We start from the raw sequence: 21,227 nt of genomic DNA, 5'->3' as shown, positions 1-21,227 counted from the left end.
GACACTTCGTCACGGAGGAAATGATAAGATGATTAAGAATAAATCTTTCTCGGGCGTTGCATTTCGTCAAGTAGGAAACATGATAAGATGATTAATAATGTTTTTTGGACATATTTAGAACAAGGTCACTTTTATGTAGTTCGTTATAATGTAATTTATAGAAGTCTATGTTTTTAATATAATTATCTTGTTGTTGTCGTATTGGTTCCGATTTTCCGTAATTCATTGATTTTGCTTATTTGCTCCGTTTTTTTTTTCCCGTGGCCATCCGCGGCTACAGAGCCTTTTTTTCTCTAAACCTCTTGTAGGGGCTGCTGATTCCAGTAGAGGGGATTGCATAATAAGACAAAATCGGGTCATCAATTAATAATTTCAAAACTCCTTAACTAAATATTTAGCCCTTATTTTATTAGTGTTAATTATGTAACTAGATTAACTAATCAAGTATTAGTTATTAGATTAATGGTTTTGTGTTAAAACTAAAGTTAGTTTTTTAGTTTTTCTTTTGAAGGGAAGAGAAGCACAAGGAAAAAATAGTCTTTTTTCAGACCCTACATTTTGATTCATCCAAACAAAACGAGTGATTATGGTAAGAAATTAAGGTGGGTGAGTCCTTAATGTAAGAGAAATCAAATTTACATACTTCATGATCTTGAGAATACGTGAAAATATTGGTTTTGTAAGCTTATGAAAGTATTTTACAGTTGGCTTTTTCTCTCGAAACCAACCGTAAGAAGTATTTACAGTTAGATAATGTTAGAGCACTGCTCGGTCAAACTCGCAAGCGTTGCTATCTCAAGCTTGTTTGTCAAGTTTAGTTGCCAAAATTATAAGTCTTGATTTCTAGTCTACTTATAGATAAGTATCGGACTAGGATAGTGAGTGTAGTTGAGCTCTAGACTCCACGACGTTCATCATGCAAAAACGAAGAACTACTCAAGGAACTGGTGGAACTTCATCGACAAAAAGGTAGGTGGAGACTTGAACTTATCTATCATTCAAAAGTCTATCTATTTTATCTCCTATCTTGAGACAAAAGTCGTATTGTTGTATAGAATTCGATTATACACATTTGCTATTTCGATCCGAGTTTATCTTGCTTATCTATTTCTCGAAATATGTGTTGGTAAGCTTTCTCTTTGCCCAAGTTCATCTTTACTCGTGACGAAATTCATGTTGATTATTTCAATATGAAAATCGCTTTGATGAAAAATAGTTTGTGAATAACAACTATATAACATCCTCTGAGAAAGTTTCAATAATTGAAATGAGAGTTTAGAACATGTAACCATATTTGGATATAAACATAGTATGTTTTCACATTTGTGTAAAAGTCCAAAAACGGGAACCCAAAGTATGCATACCCGTACGGCTACTGGCGGTTGTTGGAAATCCGGGAGAGTATGCGTACCCGTACGCGTACCGACGGAAAGTTCACGTCCGTGAATTTCTGCTGGAGTTTGAAAGTGAAAAACAAACTCAATCTGGTTACTTAAGTACGCATACCTGTTCGCATACTTATGTAGGTTACTTTCTAAAATCGGTTTGTTGATTAACTAAAACATTTATATAATAAGGAATGCAATATTTGCAAACCATGGCTATAATGTTCATGAATCGACTCGAGTGAATCAAAACCGATTTTGCTTCGATTGTTTCTTGTATACTTCTACGAGATCTAAGCAATTGAACAACTCCAACTAGTTCATTTGAGTCATTTGAACTAGTTATGGTGAAGATGAATAAGGTTGATATGAAAGTGCTCATATGGCTAACCATTGGTTAACTATTGTTGAACCAACTAAGTGTACACGTTTAGGTACAGTTACTCAAACCTAAGTGGAGTTATATTTCATTTGTGTATAACAAGCTAAGTTCGATCTAACGGTTGAAAGATATTAGCTTAAATCTAATCAGGTTTTCATCTAACAGTGAATATTGAATGCTTTGTTACCAAGGTAATTTAGATTGCAAACCTTGATTTGGAGACTATATAAAGGAGAACTCTAGCAACTGGGAAACCTAATCTCCACACCTCCTGTGTGATACTAGTTGTGTAATCTAGAGTCGATTCTCCTTTAACCTTAGTTTTTTCACAAAACCCTGTAGGTTAACGACTTAAAGACTTCATTGGGATTGTGAAGCCAGACCCAACTATTTTCTCTGTAGTTGTGTGATATGATCTTGTTGTTTCTATCGTGATTGAGTGCAATCGTAAGATTGGCTTGAGATTTATATCTCTGATAGGAAAGATAAAAAAAGTAGTTACAAGCACCTTCGTCTCATCGTTTGTGATTCCACAATATCTTGTTTCGCTAGTCGATTAAGATTATTGTGAGGTGATTGATATTTCTAGGCTGTTCTTCGGGAATATAAGTCAGGTATATCAATTGGTTCCTGTTCACCTTGATTTATCAAAAGACGGAACAAAACTCGTAGGTTTTTCTGTGGGAGACAAATTTATCTATTCCTGTAGACTTTTCTGTGTGAGACATATTTGTTTATTAAAGTCTTCGACTTTGGGTCGTAGCAACTCTTAGTTGTGGGTGAGATCATCTAAGGGAATCAAGTGCGTAGTATCTTGCTGGGATCAGAGATGTAAGGAGCGAAACTGTACCTTGAATCAGTGTGAGATTGATTGGGGTTCAACTACAGTCCAGACCTAAGTTAGTTTGTAGTAGGCTAGTGTCTGTAGCGGCTTAATACAGTGTGGTGTTCAATCTGGACTAGGTCCCGGGGTTTTTCTGCATTTGCGTTTTCCTCGTTAAAAAAACTTCTGGTATCCGTGTTATTTCTTTTCCGCATTATATTTTGTTATATAATTGAAATATCACAGGTTGTGCGTTAAATCGATCAATTGGTAAATCCAACCTTTGGTTGTAAATTGAAATTGATTGATCCTTGAACATTGGTCGTTGGTACCGTTCAAGTTATCTCTCTTATATTCAATCGGGCTCGTAAATTATTATTTGTTTGATTGCGGATTGAATGGAGAGAATGAGATATAACTCTTTGATATACTTTTCTTAAGATTTAGTCTGAATGTCTAGTTGATTCTCTTGAAAGTATATTGGAGTTAGTCCATACAGATTGGTAAGAGAAATAATGGGTGAGGTTGTTAGACCCCCGCTTTTTCAAATAATGATGAACTTCCGACGTAACTGGTAAAAGTTGAGGAAAGCTGAATCATGGACTAGTTATGGATGGAATTTTAGTTCGTAGAATCCAACCGTAAAAAAGTTACGGTTGGCTTCTGAAAACCAAAAAGCCAACCATAACTGGTTCTAATATTGATTTTTTTCGAACTTGATTGAGAAGATATTCGATCTCATTTGCAATAGATTGATTTTGGATTGTTGATCAGAATTAGAGAATTATGTTTGCTTTTCTTTTCTAGGTTTGACTGATGGAAGGGTTTTTTTTTTTTTTTTTTTCTGAATCACATATTTTATTAAAATGAAAATTAAGATTTTTAAAGATTACAATTTAAAATTTAAGACAAAATGGAGAACAATCAATTACATAGGCAATGAAGTAATTAGCACATTCTGTGATATGGTATATCAGGCAATTCTATCCTTGATAAAAAAACTTGGTCTTCCATAGTAAATTTCTCTTTGACCTGCTGCCAGTAGAGCTCCTTTTTTTGCAGATGTATCTGCAGAAAAGTTAGTTTCCCTGAAACTATGCCTGAACTGGAGAGAGTGAATCTTAGCAATTGCTTTGTTCCATATCATTTTGACAAACCATGGCATTCTGTTTCCTGCAAATTTAGTCATCACAGTTTTGGAATCTTAGTTGAGAATTACTTCTTGAATCTGCCATTCCACAGCTAACTCAACTGCACAGATGATTGCATATACCTCTGCAATGTAATTTATTGCAATGCCAGTTCCTCCAGAGATAACTCCCAATACTTGACATAAATGATCTCTTATTACCACACCAAAACCAGTTGCTCCTGGATTTCCAAATGATGCCCATCACAACAAAACATGATAGCTCCAGTTCTTGGTGGAATCCAATAACAAGGTTTTATGCAATGATATTTAAGTTTTCTTGGTTCCAATTTAAAGAAGAAAATTACCTGATCATCAATATCAGCACTCCATTTGTGACCTTTAATTTTGACTCCTCCCTCAAGAACTGTCTTTTTAATTCTTCTCTTGAAACTTTAAATGTTTGGCTTAACTTGTCCAAAAATCATCTTATTCTTTTGAAACCACAGATCTCTTAAGATTGCACAAGTAGTGATACTCCAACATTCTTTAATGAATAGACTCTTGCCTTTAGCATTATTCCACACTTCTTCAAAGGAATTAGGAATTTTAACTTTAAAAACAAGACATATCCAACTCCATATTTCTTTACTGAATCTGCACTCCCACAACAAATGATGCATGTTGTCTTGATATGATTCACAAATGCAACATTAGAAGCAAGTTCAAACCCTCTTTCAACCAGTATAGTATCATCTACATAAATTCCCTGAACAAGTTTCCGGATGTTGCTTGCTATAGAAGGATGGAGATATGAATTCCAAATTTTCTTGTGACAATGTAAATGCTGTGATGGAAGGGTTATTGATAATAATTGATTTTGTTATTGATGATTGATTGATTTTGCGTTGTTGTTGATGACTAGAAATTGAAGAGTTGTTCCTATTTTAAATTATTATTTAGGTGATAGAGTAACTAGGGTGTCAATGGATGAATATCCGTCAGATATTTGGAAATTCGTATCCAATAGGTTAAGCGCTATTGGATATTCGATATCCGATAATACCCTATAGGATATCAATATCAGATATCAGATATTTATCTGATAATATCCGGTTTTGATAAAAAAATGTTAAAAACCATGTAAAACATGTTCATAATTGAAATTTAAGTTCAATTTCTCAAACATTTCATATCGGATATCAGATATTTTTCCTTACTCTTCTACTCGACTCTAATATGGTTAGGATAAATCACAAATATGTCCTTGTTCTATCGGATATCGGATATTAACAATTCGGATGAAGCCTAATCCGATTCCATATATTAAGAAAAAAATATCCGATATCCGACGGGTCTTATAGAATCTCGAATACTCGGAAACGGATAAAATCCTAGTAGACATTTAACGCACCTTTAAGACACTCCTTAGACATTAGCATCATGGATGAAACCCCCAGAATCAACAGCCCTATATAAGATTTTTTTCTTTCTTTTTTTTCCCTTTCGAATATAGGTTTCCTCGTGGCGTCCAACACGGATCTCCTTGAGATACCTCGTAACCCTGGACAAAGTCCTCGTAACACATTAATACTGTTTCGGGACATGTGCCAAAATATTTTGCGATCTTTCTCGATCTATTTTCTTTCCTCTCTTTTCTTTCCAAATAAACAACTTAGAAAAAACAAACAACCTTTACAACAGATGATTGCAAATCTTAACAATCAGTCAGCAGTTGAGCACCTTTTCAACTCGTAGAGAGACACTCAGGTTTATCCTCACAACAACAAATGAGTTCACCACTAGAAAGAAACGACCCAATCTCAGTCAACTTACGATAAAACGATTCTAAATCTAGACTGAATCATGGCTTCCATTTTCCAACCTTGGATTAATAAATCAATTCACAAAAAACCCACCACTAATTTCCTCAGAAAGACACACCCAGTTTGTCAAATTTCAACATTACAAACATCCCCTATAGAAACTCCGTTTCCAGAACAGAAACTAGTTATTGTTGGGGGAACCACACAATCAGGTCATGTAAACATTAGTGGTTCAAAGAACTCAGCATTACCAATTCTTGCAGGAACTTTATGTTGTTCTGGTCCTTCAAAGCTTCACAATATCCCTAACTTATCTGACATTACAACAATGATGTCAGTTTTACGTTCTCTAGGTGTTAGGATTGAAGTTCTAAGCAACGGGCAAGTGATCGTTGATAGTATACAGATGGAGTTTCTTGTTTTGAACCTTGTTCAGATTTAGTTAGTAAGATTCGAGGTGGGTTTTTTGTTTTGGGTCCTATTCTTGCCAGGTTTGGAGAAGCAGTAGTTGCACTTCCTGGTGGTTGTGATATTGGTGCTCGACCTATTGACTTGTATATTCAAGGGCTTCGATCTCTTGGTGCTGTTGTTGAGGTGAAGTAAGTTTATATCTCAAACTTATATCAGGTTTTTGCCAATTTAACTTTTCCTTTTTTTTTTTTTGGTTGAAGATTTATGTGAAATGCAGATTGTTGTTTGGGTTAATTTGTAAATTAAAATCAATTGAAAATTATTGTCTGATAACTATGGTTCTAGTATGGTCTGATTAAGGTGCTTATGCAATAGTTGTTGAAAGTAAAAAAAATCTTGTATGTTTACATATTTTTTTTGTCAGTTTTCTGATGTGTTAATCCAACACATAGTGTAAATGCCAGGAGTTTACTTCTGTGACCCATAAGTTCAACTAGAAGACCAACGGCGGGATTTAATATATACCATTGTCGACTTTGTAGATACTTTGTAGAGGAGTACTAAGGATAATATGTGGTTAACCTTACCAAAAGGCCTTATAATCTTGGTACACTTTACAATTGCCAATAGGATTAACATGTTACTCCAGGAATCTTTCAAATTATACGTTTTTCCTTTGAAATCCCCTAGCAATATTAGCTTATTTGATAGTGCTTTCTTATGTCTCTTAATCCGGAGTGACCATTAACGCATCACCAAAGAGTCAACTATTAACCTATGTGAGCAACTAACATTTACAGGAATGGAAAAGTTTGTGCACATGCTGCAAATGGAAGACGGCTAGTTGGAGGAAATTTTCTTCTAGGTTATCCTAGTGTTGGTGCAACTGAAACTCTCATGATGGCTGCTTCATTGGCTGATGGAAAGACCGTACTATCAAATGTTGCCAAAGTATGCTCTGATGGAAAACAGCTTAACTAGTTATTGTTTTGGTTGTGAGATTTTGGAATAGTTGTACCGAGTAATCTAATTATTTTTGCTGTAGGAGCCTGAGGTGGTTGATCTTGCTGAATTCTTAAATGCTAGTGGAGCTAGTGTTGAAGGTGCAGGGAGTAGCACACTTGTTATCAATGGTAAAAAAAGGTTGCATGGTCCTGAGCATACCGTTATACCTGACCGCATCGAAGCTGGTACATAAATGATTGCTGCAGCTATTACTCGCTCATGCTTCTCAATGTCACCGGTCATTCCTCTCCATGTATCATCTCAGCTGTCAGCTGCTGGTTGCAGAATTAGGCAAAGCAAATCAAACGGCGTTGAGGCACGTACATGTCATGTTTATTATGCTTTTTCTGTTTGCCTATTTTCTTTAGAAATTGGGCTGACTTTCTGATGGATACCGCATAAACACAATTCATGGATTTAGAGGCATATCTGAAGATTTGTGTTTTCCTTTTGTGTTTTCCTTTGAGTAATAAAGAGGGACAGTATATTTGGGCACATCACTTATCAGTTCTGAAGTGGTTTTCTTCATTCTTCTCCTAAATTGTCTTGTTAGTTTCTAAATCATCATCTTGCCAGATTTCAGCAGTGCCTTCAAAGAGCAGTTTACGAGGTTTTGATGTTAGAACTGGACCATTTCCCCAGTTTCCTACAGACCTGCAACCTCAATTAATGGCACTGCTTACAACATGTACTGGGACAAGTTCTGTGGAAGAGTCTGTTTTTGAAGGGCGTATGCGTCATGGTAAATTTCATTCATTATGTTCTGTCAAACCATATTTGGCGAATAATGTTGGGTATTTCATACTTAATCCAGCAGAGTTGCTTTTGTTTGTTTCTCTCGACGACTTTTCACTTTTTACAATTGCTATTTCTTCTGTAATTCTAGTAAGAGAGTTGGAGAAATTTGGAGCACGAATTCAAGTTCGTGGAAGCACTGCACTAATTTATGGGAAGGAGCGAGGAAGGTATGCAACATTTGTTCTTTATTTTTATTTTGACTAGTCTGCAGAAGTGAGAATGATGACGAGTTTCGAACTGAGTTCAGGACCTTCGTGTTGTCACAACCCGACGAATATAACACTCTCTTATAACAACATATAATGCTAACACTTCAAAATAATATACTGGGTCATGCATCGACATCAAATAGCATCGCTTAATACCGAACAATTCACACATTAAACTTCTCTCCTACTTGTAGATGTTGAAGTTTTTGGAGCAGTCTCTTCTGAAATTATGTATTTTATGCAAACAGTTTATCTCGGGTGAATACGATAGAAAAAGAGAGAGTCTTGTGATAATTTTATACAAAAATGTCTTCTGAAAGTTTCTCTCTGTATTCTGTTTATCTTCCAGCACCTTATATGGTTCCAGAGTGACTGCAACTGACTTAAGATGTGGGGCTTCACTTGTTTTAGCGGGGATGGCTGCAGAAGGGATAACAGAAGTTGAGGGAGTAAGCCATATCTATAGAGGTTATGAAGATCTAGAGATGAAACTTAATGGCCTAGGAGCTCTAATCAGTAGGCAAAACGTTTTAATTCCTTCAGCAGTCGCTTAACCTAGTTAATATAGCAGTTGAAATCTATCCAGTCGAAGACTGTTTTCATGCTGCAAGTATATGTATTCTATTCTGCAAATTGTGCTGTACCTTGATCAGTGGTTACATTGTTCTTTCACAGCCGCACCAACAACATAAAGCTTGTTAACTTCCTTTTGCTAGAGCATGGGAGATTAAGGGGCGTGTAATATCTGTATCAGTATGTAATTTTTAGCTCAATGTTCCTCATCTTTTTTTGCCATTGATGTAACTTAAAATTTTGTGATACGCAAATAATAGAAGGGGAAAGAAAGAAAATCATAGTCTATTAGTCAGATGTTGTAATCTGCACTTTTTGGTGATTGCCTTTGCTAACAGAAAGAAAATGTGAATGAATTACATGTGTGTGTACGTACTATATATGTGCTCAAATGAGAAAAGCTTTCAAGTATCAACCATGAATAAGATTCATTTTCTGCCTTGATGTATCAAAATTTAGAACTTATTATAAAATGGACTCAAGGTTACAAGGAAAAGTCCTGCCTAGAAATTTAACCAAATGCTCAGTTTTTGGTGGACTCTGGAACCATAGCTTCTGGAGGTAGATCCATTTCAAGGAGAGTATTGACACAGCCGTCTATAGCTTTTGTTTTCAAGAACCCTAAAGAATTCACATATCGAGTATTGTCTGCCACACCATCGTCGGAAGTAATCTGAACTCGGGCACTTGCACCTCCTTTCAGAATTTCTGAGCAGTCGGGTAGCGGGCTTTTTACTAGGAACACCTCACAGATTTCTTCCGCATGATCTCCTTGAACCGGAAGTCGATAGACACCAGTTGAATTGGTTACTCCTTCCAAAGAATATGTAATGTGACCTCCTTCAATGTCACGACATTCTAGTTTAACCATTGCACCTACATTAACCAGAGTAGAAGAAATAACTAAACCAATGAATACAAAACAATCTACTGAACAGATAATTTTCAAAAAAAAAAAATCTAATGCACGAATCATTAATTAAGAAATGAATATATAATGGATTACATAGTATGCAATGCTAAAAGCCACGGTAAAAGAACAAAGGGAGAGATGTCAGTTAGTTTACCATCAATATATTCAGTTAGTTCGGTCTCAAATGCGGCACGACATGTATCACAATAAACTTTGCCTTGAACAAACAAGTATTTCTCTGCACAAGAATATTTAACCAAGTGCGAGGAGAAAAAGAAAAGGAAGAATGCAATGGCAGCGGTGGAAGAAGATCGAAAGAAATCTGCCATGCTTCGTTTTTTATTATTTTTAATGAAGAAAAATCAAGGGTGCTTGATTTATATAGGTAGGAATGGCAAGTTTATATTTAGGTGGTTTATTGTATGTTTCTCCTGACAATTTGCATGGGTAGTTATCGGTTGACCGCTTCTTGACGAAATCAACTGTTTTAGATCTCTATTTATGCATATGCAGCCTTTGTTCCATATGGAAAATGCTCATGCTAGTGGTACACATGAACATCCTAGAAACACATTGCTCTGAGTAAAGCATCCTAATTAAAGAGAGAGAGGGAAGATGCCATGATGAAAATTTAACTTGCCGTGCTAAAATGAGAGAACGGCAACACATGCAGGGTAAAAGTAGATACATAACCCCATATGGAGCTCGAAAAAACTAATCAAAAGCGTCCTGTGCACATAATTGGGTATGTCAAAAGTTTTCCAAGTTTTCAATTTTGCAGGCGAAGTTTAAACTGCAATAGCCCTTCACACACAACGGCGAAAATGCTAAAGGTGACACCTAGGTTTAATTGCTGGTGGCACGTATGCTGAAACTCGGGCTTTCCACCAAACTGTAATTCTATTTTGAAGCGTGTGGTGTATTACCAAGGATGTAGGTTTTTACTTTTGATAAAAATTTAATGACACCTAAATTTAGATAATTGTCTTAAGTACGCCTAACAAATTCAGCCTTTAACAAAGCAGTTCGGTTTCAAAGATCACGACTAAATATCGTACTAACGATTCGGGATGCAATAAATAAAAATGCGAAAAAGTATTGAAATGGAATCTCCCTCTCTCTAAAACGTTCTGCATTTATAGAGGGAACAATGTGTGTTCTTAATTTAACTATTTCAACCAAATTGGTACTCTTTAAGTTTTTAATGTTAGATTTTATGTTGGTTTAACAACAAATCCAGTTTGGATTAAGGTAATCATCTCTATGTTAATCAAAGTTAGTATTAAATTAGATTACACTCAACTGCTTAGGTGTCCTATGAATCACCTAGTGAAATGTCAACCAACTAATGATGGACATGGTTGGTTGACACATGGCTATGACTAAGTTCTCTTCTAGCCTTTAATACGTACATCTGTTTTTCTGATTATTCCATCATTGAAGTGAGAGGAAATGGAAGTAGAAGCTAAGTCACATAATCTGTTTTCATAATCTTTTATGTTTCTTCATATATACAGGTGTAGTAATGCTATATATCATGCTAATATGCAATCATGCTTATGTTGGTGTCAGTTATTATGCTCAGCTAATGTTGGTAGAAATCATTTTTCTGGCGTAGCTTTTTTAGATGTTGTAGAGTGTTTTTAAACTAGAGTTGATGAATGTTTCAGTATATGGGTTCTACATGATCAGGTTTAAGCATAAAGTATATTGATTATGAAGCTTAAATTCCAACAATCTACTTCTATTTACTCTAGTTTTTTCAAGTTCTTCGACTATGGTGTATGCAAAATTCTCTTTTGGTTTAGTTACTAATGAAGTTTGTTGCCGACAACATGATGAACTTTAGTCTTCTTTTTTTGCTTGAGCATATGGCTTGAGTAAAAGGCACATGCATCTTTATAGTCCCAGAAACTGTCTGACATGGAGGTGAGGGCAGTGGAATGCATAAGGCAGTTACTGCTTTAATCTGACATTTGTTATGTTAATATTTTTGTCAGCTAGTTTGTGTGGATCTTGCAGATATTACAGTTGGAAGGAGTATGGGCAAGAGTTGTGGTTGAAGTTTACAAATCTAGTGATGGGGTTGTTTTGGCTTCTGTATTTGCTTGTTAATTGAGATATCTTGTTAGACTCTCTGATGGTTACGTGGCAAGGAAAATAAGATATGAGACGAGCTTATGTTGTTGTTGCTTTTTTTCTTCGTAAGAGCCTTGATGTGTGTATGAATGTTTTTTTAGCAGAAATTCAAATATTAGAGGATGCACACAAACACATGCCGAGATTCCAACTTGACAGAAGATGATCATGTCGAATATGCAAGTATTGTAGATGGTGTATCTCGAACATTTGAAGTTGTTGGAGAAGTGACAGAGGTCTGCGTAATGTCACCAAGATTGATACATGCTTGGACAATGAGCAGTTGGTAGGGTGTCGTCTTTGCCGAGTCGAATAGCCCCTGCTTTTGGACACATGGAAGCAAGGGTATCAAGTGGTAGTATTGCATTGAAATTAATGGGAATATTGTTTTAGATGCAATGTATGATTCTGGATGTTAGGCTCCCTTAAAACCTTCCACTTCAACTCCTGATCTTGGTAGGTTACTCCGTTAGCAGGCGGTGGTGAATATTTATAGATAAGATCTGTACCACGTGAGGTTGGTTTTCATCATCACTATTAGAAGGATCATCATCTACTTGTAACGTATGCTTGGCAGAATAAGCATGTCTGTCTAGGAAACGCGAAAGGCTTGACTTACTTCTTCATAGTGGATTATGCAATGGTCGGTTGACAGGAACTTGTTGGTCCATCATACTCGGGTAAAACAAAAGGAGTTAACTAGTAACAGAATATGAAGAAGCTAAGCATCATCTTCATCTTCATTTTCTGACTCACTCCAAGAAACTTGAATTTTCTCCATATGATCCTTAATCTCGGGAAATTTTGTACCAAGTAAACACATTCGTTCAGGTACACATTTTACCTTGTTGTCAACCTTCCTAAGAATTTTGTGTAAAATGTCTAAGGAACAAGTACCGATTGAGGATGGAGACGAACTTCTTCTTCTTTTGAGATCATTACCTCTCATACGATTGTATGAGTTCTTGAGAACGGGAGTGGGAGTTTTAATTAAAGTACCACTCAGAGCAATGTCAAAATGTTGAAAAATTATATGAACATGACATGGAAAACCTAGCTTCTTGTCATAGAGCTTCATAGTATCCATTTGTTGTATAATCCATCCGCAAACATCAAGGCCACGAGCTCCCACATCAATAAAGTGCACAAATTCCGCAAAATATCATTTTCAGTTGTAGAAGTACAAAGATTTGGAATACCAATCTTTCCAAACACTCTTAAAGCGATGGAGATATCCTTGGTAGGAAATTTCCAATTCTTCCAACTAAGACTTCTTCCACTAAGTTGATGAGAGATAGTTTCACAAGATGCTTTTCTTTCCTTGTTCTAGGAAAGGTAAAATCTCTCGTAGGAAGATTAGTAATTCTAGCCAAAACTTTTCTATTTACTTCAACCACTCTTCTTCCAATCATGGTTCGAATGAGAATTTCTCAAAATTAACATCATGGACATTTGCATAAAACACTCTTGTAAGAATATCAAATCTTTCACCATGACCATCAAAGATGTCACCAAGATTATACTTTTCAAAACAAGATAGTTCCCTAGTATGCAATTGACCTTGACCATCTTCTTTTTAAGAAGAAAACCTCTTAAAAGAATTTTGTCATAAGCACTAGAACAATCATCATTCACAAAGACTATTCTACAAGAATAAGATTGATTACTAGATTCACCTTTATCCTTGTGACTACGCTTTACAATATCTTGAGACAATTCCTTAGAGTTTCTCTTATATTTTCCATCATCCCATACTCTAACTATGATTTACTAAAAATAGTAAAATTGAAGAATATGAATGAGATAACTTACTTAAAAACACCTTTGTATGATAGACCCTTTCTCAATTGAAGCTCCAAACACCTTGAATCATGGATTTATATAGGGGGGGAAATTACACACAAGAGCACAAGAAAGGAAGTTGGTTCAGTAACCCTAGCTTTTTATCTCTTGTCGTTCGCGAACAGTTGAAGAAGATAAGGAAATTCGTGAACCCGAACCCAGTAAAAGCTTATAGGCTTGGACCAATACCGAACCACTATGGAATATCTAGTAATTAGATATTGTAACAGAGACTTATTGATAAGTGTTCCAAAATTTTTGATAGATTGGTAAACTGATACATACTCAAATTTCTTATCAAACGAAAGATGTATTCCCAAAAATATCTTGATGAGATAAATCATGATACCCCTAACAACTTTACTCATGTATATATAATTTCACCATTACGGAGAAAAACTCAAGATAATAAGGAAAAAAAAATTTAAACTATCCAAGAGATATTAGTAAGGGTGCACAGGAACCGAGCCGGACCGCCGGACCGAACCGGAACCGATGGAACCGTACCTGATTTTGGACCGAACCGAGGTACAAGGTACAAGTACCGGTCCCAAAAATAGGAACCGAGCTCTAGGGGTACAAGTACACGGTCCAACACATGAACCGTCCCGTACCGGACCGAAGTCCCGAATAATTCTGACCGTTAGATTTAGGGGATAAGGGATCTGTCTCAGCCATTGGATTAATAGGGGGTATATAAGCTCTGTGAGAAGGAGAAGAAATTCTTAGGGTTTCAGTTTCTTTAATTTTTTCTCGCCTCTTCTCAGTACTTCTCTCTGAGAAGGAGAAGAAATTCTCCCCTTCTTCTGATCTTCATCTTCTCTGTTAACCTTCAATCAAACGATTAAAAGTTCAAACCGTATTACTTCGTCTGTCTCTTCGTTTTTAATTCCGGTGTGAAGAAAATTAGAAGAACAATTCCGGTGGTAAGTAATTTTTAATTTTTTGATTTTAATTTTTGTATGCATGTCTGTGAATCTGTGATTGAGATTAACGGATTTTTGTTTTCTCTAGCGAGTAGCGGCTTAAAGGATTCACTGCAATCACCGTAAGATCTTTTTCTTCTTCATACGGATGTTGTTTCTTTTACACTTCTGAAACTAAATCTAGGCTTTTAGTGTTCTGTCACATTTTTGGATGATTTTTTTTGCTTTTAGATCTTTGATTCATGAGCAGTAGTTTAGCCGTGAAGATGGAAATGCTATTCTAAAGCTAGGGTTACCTAAAAATTTCTGTAATAGACTAATAGTTGTTTTTTAGTTTTGTGAATGCTGATAAAATGTTAACATGGGTGTTGAATTTGACTCTGAGTATTTAGTTTACCATTCTTTTGATTGAGTTAGTTTAAAGGCTATTGATGAATGTTTTTGAAAAATTATTATGAATCATACTTGAAATAGAAAGCTAAATTGTTCACTTCCAGAGGTATTTGTATGGATTTTCACAAGTAATTAGATAACCAGTTCACAGAACCTTGTGTAGCCCACTCTTACCTCTGTAAGCATTCTTGCCTTTTGTTTCCGTGTCTCTATTTTGGGTTTGTTGAATTCCTGGCTAATTGTGTTTCATTAGCTTTTAATTTTAATTCTGGGAAATCGAAGTAGAACAGGCATTTTATCATACAATTTCAATGCATCTTTTTGTAATTTTGAGCTTAACCACCAAATTTAGTGTTCCTATACGAGTTTTTAATTGACTGTATAAGATTGGGTCAGTCATTGTTAAGAGTGGCAATTTATAAGCAATGAGTTGCCAGATTTTGCTGATCATAAGCTACATTACCCCACTCTACAGGCCAAAGATTGAGACCAATTGAGAGCAATTTCCTGACAAGTAAAATCAAGGTACATTATCAAAGGCAGGAGCCGCAGGACTGCATCAATTGCACAAGGTAAAAAAATCCCGAACTTTACAATTTCATAACAGTAGAACATTTTTATCTTCTTCTATAGAATGGGAATCATTGTCTAAAGAATTTTATGGAACGCATTGTACATAGCCTCTTTCTGATTACTGAACTTTATGTTCTTTCTTAACTGCATGTCACACAAGTACTAGAAGCACATGTTAAACATATTTCACAAATTACTAAACTTTAAATGTTCACATGTACTGGTTCACAGTAAATGATTGAAGCACTATAAATGATTGTCCAATGTTTACTAGATTATATGTTTTCTTCTTCTTATTCATGTACTAGTCCACTTTAAGGATTGAAGATAGTTAAATTTCATGTACTAGTTCACTGTTCACATGTATTATGTCTTATTCACTGAGCTCAAATACAGGAAGTGCTAACTTTGTCAGTGATGGAAATATGGCGTCATTTCACTCGGAGAAATGTTGAAGAACCCTCTTGCAATTACTGTGGAAGGACTTATAGGGCTAACATGTCCAGAAATGGAACTTCTTCCTTGTGGAATGCTTAGAAGTTGCAATAATGCTTAGAAGTTGTAGCTTATGCAGTTATGCACTTATGCTTATGCTTAATGAAATTATGCTTAGAAGTTAGAACTTATGAAGTTATGCACTTATGCTTATGCAGTTATGCTTAGAACAATGTTTTTAATATTTATGAAATTTTTTTCTTTTCCCCTGAAATGGAACCGGAAGCGGTACCGGTACCGACCGGAACCGGCCGGTCCTGAATGGAACCGGAACCGAGGTACTCGGTACCGGGACCGGTCCATTTTTTTGGTACCGAAGGGTGTAAGGTACAGGTACTCGGTCTCGGCAAGAACCGAGCCGAACCATACCGTGTGCACCCTTAGATATTAGTGGGATTAACACAATACTTCAAGAGACAAGAAAATAGAGAGACCGGTAAAACCAAAACACAAACATAAGAAATTACTTATCTAAAGTTTGCCCCACCTCAAGCTATATACATGATGGGGTAATTCTACTTCTTAATACCAAGAACCTGGGTGAGCAAGAATATGCTCATGAATTATCTCAGAATGATAGTTGTCATCTCTTGTACTTGAGGCATAATCAAAAGAGTTAGGATCTTTGATCACACAGATGTATTTTAGATCTTTTTCTCATTTATTGAAGTGATCAAATAGTTTGGATTCTTGACAAGTAGAAGGTGTCAACATCTTTGCAGTCTTCCTTTTAGAGAATGTGCAAGATTTTCTGACATGTCAAGTTTTTCCATAATTGAAACAAAACTTCTGTGAGGATTGGTACAATGCAAGGAATTAGTTTTGTTTGTTATCACAACAAGACGGTGGAAGAATTCAAGAGTGTCTTTAATAGCCAAAAAGAGATATTCGTTTATAGATCTTCCTTTGTTGCATTCATTAAAAAGATTGATAAGCAATTTTTTAAGACAACATACCCTAACACTTTTTACAGACGTATTCTTAACTTTAGATCTTGCCTAGGGAGCAATTATTTTTCCTTTAAATTCTTCATCCTCAATTCCGAGATTGGAAATCTCAACAGAATTACAACTTTCTAGAAAAATCGAGGACGATTTTCTAAATAGGAATTTCTGAAGAATCTTTAAGGAATTTTGGTGTACATTACAGGTGAACGAAAGAAACCTTCCAAAAATATTTCCCATTAGGATATGCTCTAAGGATCAATACAAACACATATTTATTAGGTCTAACAACGTTTACCCGCGCTGATACCAACTGAAAACGCAAGGGTACCAAGACACCACAAACTTTTTCGTTTTAATCGGAGTATGAACATTTGTAGTACTTTTAACAATCAAAAGATGCATAAAAGTAAAACACACACACACACACACACACACATATAAGAATTTTATTAACGAGGAAACTGCAATAACAGAAAAACCCCGGGACCTCGTCTAAATTGAACACCAAACTGTATTAAGCCGCTACCTACACTGGCCTGCTATCAGACTTCAGACCGGAGTGTAGTTGAGACCGAATCCAACCTCCAATCGATTCAGTTACAGTCACGCTCCTTACGTATCTTGAACCTTGCGAGGCTCTATGCTCCTTTTAGCTGACGTCCTTTACAGACTAAGAGTTGCTTCATCCGAAGTGAAGTATAACAGATAAGGCTATTTGATTTTCGTTTAGATCAAAGATCCAGGTGAGAAAATCTATTTGTAATAGACAAAGCTATCAAACCTCATAATCAGGAAAACTTACACTCACTTAGATGAGAATCCTGGATCTTTTTACCACCTCTCAAAAACAATCTTCAAAAATATCAATTAAGACCAGTTTTCATATATCTATCTTGATGAATCACAAAGCCTAAGACGAAAAGAACTTCGCAATTACTATCCATCTTTCCTGAGAAAGATTACGAAAACCTCGATAACGTAAAAGCAAGATCAGGATACACGAACTATCAAGGTAAAGATAGTCGAACTTGGCTTCACGAATCCCCAAAGCGAAGTCTTTCAGTTGTAGACTTAATTACATTTCTCAAAGGAAACCTAGGTCAATAGAGGACGAAAATAGAATAAACTAGGAAACAAAGTGTCGGGGATTAATTTTCTCAGTTGAAAGAGCATCTCTGTTTTTAGTTTTTCAAGGACCAAGAGTTGTTTAGAATTCAAGCTAAGATAACTTGGGAATCAAGCAGACACTTTAAATTTTGAAAATACAATAGAAGAATATACACTTAGGTTCAGTTACGGAACTGTGTATAATGATTTTTCGGTTTTGGCAAGTTATCCAAAGAACTAAAAACAATTTGATGTTCATTTAAACACCTAAGAGTTTGATCATGATGCACACACGTAAGTGTTTAAGTTATCAATGAAGTCTTAGAAGTGTTTAAGAGAGTTCTAGCAATGCTAAACATATTAAAATAATAAGTCTTTAGGAATCTGCTAAAATATGTTGGGACAATTGGTAGAACGTTCGTGAACCGTAGGGTTTGTTCCGAGTCAGGGTGCTATGGTTCGTGAACCGGGTTCGCCAACCCTACTAGACCGAACTCAGTTGATCACAATTCGTGAACCGGTTTCGTCAACTGCTAGCATATTCTACCAACTTCAAATTTCAGTTCACCACGGTTCGTGAACTGTACCCAACAGAACTTGCAGTTTGCGAACTGGTTCGCCAACCTTCCCTGTATTTTTGAAACTCAAATACCTATGGCTTGCGAACTGGTTCGCCAACCTACTCTTGGAAGAAATATCAGAAGTTCATGTTTCTCTCTTATGATGTTTGAAACATTCCCAAATGATAAAATTATTTTCATGGACAATTTTCAATTGATCCGCAAATTAATTCATAGAACTAATATTGTTAAGGACCGTTGAACATATTTGCTAAACCATATTTCGAGATTTTTTACAAGACAAGCTTGACTCGAAACTTCTTATTTGTAAATATAGTAAAAGTCTTATGACATAGTCTTAACAATATGAATGGTAAGATAGTTAGTAAATAAAATGGTTTAGTATTCACATACCTGATTCAAAAATTCTTCAAATATCTTCGTCAATCTTTAGTCTTTAAGGGTGATCTCTGATACTCAACTACAAATTCAAACCTAGTCCGAGACTGGATTTAGTAGGCTAAAAATCAAGATATAGTTCTTATCACCTGACATTGAAAACAAGCTTGAGATAACAACCAAGCATTGCTCTAATTGTTTTGGGGTGAAAACCGGTTTTGCTGTTTTTGGTAAATTTGGATGTGTTGATGAGAAACGAATTCAAACCCTAAACAAATGTACTGCAATGAGTACTTTTAGATTCAAGAGATCAATCTGTAAGACTCTGGCCTAAACCAAGAAATGGTCGTTCCAGATTCAATTCGGTCACAAAGTCAAGGAGAAGGTTGATCTTAGGGAGGGAAGCGAAGAAGGTGTAGAGATCAGAATGTTGAATTACGAAGGTGTAGCTGTTTCATGACTTGTATCAGAATATGGAACTGGCTTGCGGAATGTAAGCTACCAGTTCTTGGTGTTTTTCTGGATACTGCGTTGTTAACCAAAATTATGTTGTTGATTGAAATAGGTTGAAACCTATTTATGCAAGTCATAGTTGAACGCACCCTGATCTCATAGGAAGTGGGAGTGGTTGAGTGATGGAGAAGTGGGATCATGTGAAAATGTAGAAAACCACGTCCCTACTATGAGGGGAAGACGATTCAGTTTACACCCACTACTTCTCTACCGCCACTAACTGTCCGCTTTCCTGACACTTTCTCATAATGGGCGTGTTGCACGCCGCACGCTGTAAACCGCCAGACCAATACCATGATGATCATCCCCCAGTTTGTGACATGTTTGATGTCTCGAGTATTTTCGTGGGAAAATATGCAGCAGGTTGCTGAGTGGGTCTTGTTTGCAAGACCTAGTTATTTTGACCAATCACGCGCAAGCCAGGCGACAGGTGGTCATGTGTGACGAGTCAAGTCATGAGACTTGCCGCAAAGAATAACATGTAATGCTATTAGGTTAAATAACTAAGTTATTCGTGAAACCGATACTCATAAAATATCGTATGTATTCGATGCATGTAAAGCATCATTGTACAAATCTCGTTTAAGTTAGTCGCGGAGCTTAATGTATTAAAAGGAGCGTGACCGGCCATTCTCGGGAAGCTTCCAGGAGCCATTCGCGCGCGCTAAAGGCAGGTCGATCGGTCCTTATAGGAGAGTGACGTCTGGCGACCACGTCGACATCCTATTTTTCGCCTAAGTTAGATCTAGGCCGGTCAATTCGGCTAGCGAAGTTGGAAGGCCGAGATGATTTTCTACAGTTAATGGCTGTCGTTGAATTATTAAAATTTTATGCAAACCGCGCGACTGGCCACCTTTGGGCGATCGTTTGAAGCCATATGGGCAAGTTGTGGCTTGGCCGATCGCTCCTCATGGAAGAGGGGTGGCCAGTGTTCACGATGTTACCCTGTTGGCCATCCAGAATCAGATATAAACCGTCCGACTAGGCTAGCGAAGTTGGACAGACGAGATGATTTGCGGCAGTTGCGTAATGCCGCTGACTCAATTTAGGGTTTTAAAGCTGTGTGGCCAACCCTCTTTAAGCTAATCGATTCAAGACACTGAAAGTTGGTTTGAGAAGGCCGATTGGCCAGACACAAAGGTGGGTTTCCGGAGAGCGTGCTGGCATCCTATTGGCCGCCTGGAATTAGATCTAAGCCAGTCAATTTTGCTGGTAAAGATGGACGGTCGTGATCGTTTTGCGACAGTAGCATGCTGCCGTTAACACGAATTTAGGGTTTTCAAAACCCACGATCACCCTATCTTTGATCAAGCGATTTGTTATGCTCCTGGCATGTCGTGGGAAAGTCGACCGGCGGGGCATGAAGGAGAGTCGCTGGTGAGCACACCAGTACCTGTTTGATCGTTCAAAAGAAGATCTAAACCGTTCAACTGGGCTGGCTAAGTCGGACGGATATGATGGGTTTGAGACCGTTATGGTTGGTCTTAGCTCGCTGAGCTTCTCTTTCAACAACACGACCATCCTAACTCTGGCCAACAATCAGGGATGTTACTGGCGGGCTAAGAGGATTCTGATTGGCTGGGATGATTGTGGGCCCGCCGGCAGACACCATGGAGTTTGCTCGGTCTTGCTGGGAGGAGGCCAAGCTTGTTGAATCGGCTGGCCAAATCGTGTGGTCGTGATTGTTTTGAGACTGACATGGGCAGCCTATGTTTAATTCCTTAAGGAATTAGGTGTGTCGACCAACCCAACTTCCAATTTTAATTAAAAGTGCGCGTGGCGCTTTTGGAGTGATCTGATTGGTCGGTGGGAAGAGGGGGACGACAAGTAGCAACATGGAGCGTGGCCGGCCAGCCACTAGCGGCGCCTGTTGAGGCAA

At 36.9% G+C, this 21,227-nt stretch overlaps 1 protein-coding gene and 1 pseudogene across 1 annotated transcript; one reads left to right on the top strand and one right to left on the bottom strand.

The window, feature by feature from the left end:
- The first annotated feature begins 5,585 nt into the window (after positions 1-5,585).
- LOC113297025 lies at positions 5,586-8,836 on the top strand (annotated as a pseudogene).
- Positions 8,837-8,937: 101 nt separating this feature from the next.
- Positions 8,938-9,817, bottom strand: LOC113297027 (olee1-like protein). Its single transcript, XM_026545416.1, has 2 exons — positions 9,609-9,817; positions 8,938-9,417 (listed from the first exon to the last, which is right to left on the bottom strand). The coding sequence occupies exons 1-2, from the start codon at positions 9,781-9,783 to the stop codon at positions 9,065-9,067; spliced, it is 528 nt and encodes a 175-aa protein (XP_026401201.1). The 5' UTR covers positions 9,784-9,817; the 3' UTR covers positions 8,938-9,064.
- Positions 9,818-21,227: the final 11,410 nt, after the last annotated feature.

This window comes from Papaver somniferum, chromosome 7 (genome assembly GCF_003573695.1).
Source record: "Papaver somniferum cultivar HN1 chromosome 7, ASM357369v1, whole genome shotgun sequence".
Lineage (NCBI taxonomy): Eukaryota > Viridiplantae > Streptophyta > Magnoliopsida > Ranunculales > Papaveraceae > Papaver > Papaver somniferum.
Note: the sequence above shows the minus strand (reverse complement) of the source record. Positions and strands in the feature narration are given on the sequence as shown.

Excerpts from the sequence above, each read along its gene's own strand:
- LOC113297027 (XM_026545416.1), bottom strand. The coding sequence starts at position 9,783 with ATGGCAGATTTCTTTCGATCTTCTTCCACCGCTGCCATTGCATTCTTC. Across the intron at positions 9,418-9,608 it reads ACTAACTGAATATATTGATG|GTGCAATGGTTAAACTAGAA; the intron begins GTAAACTAACTG and ends TGGTTAATGTAG.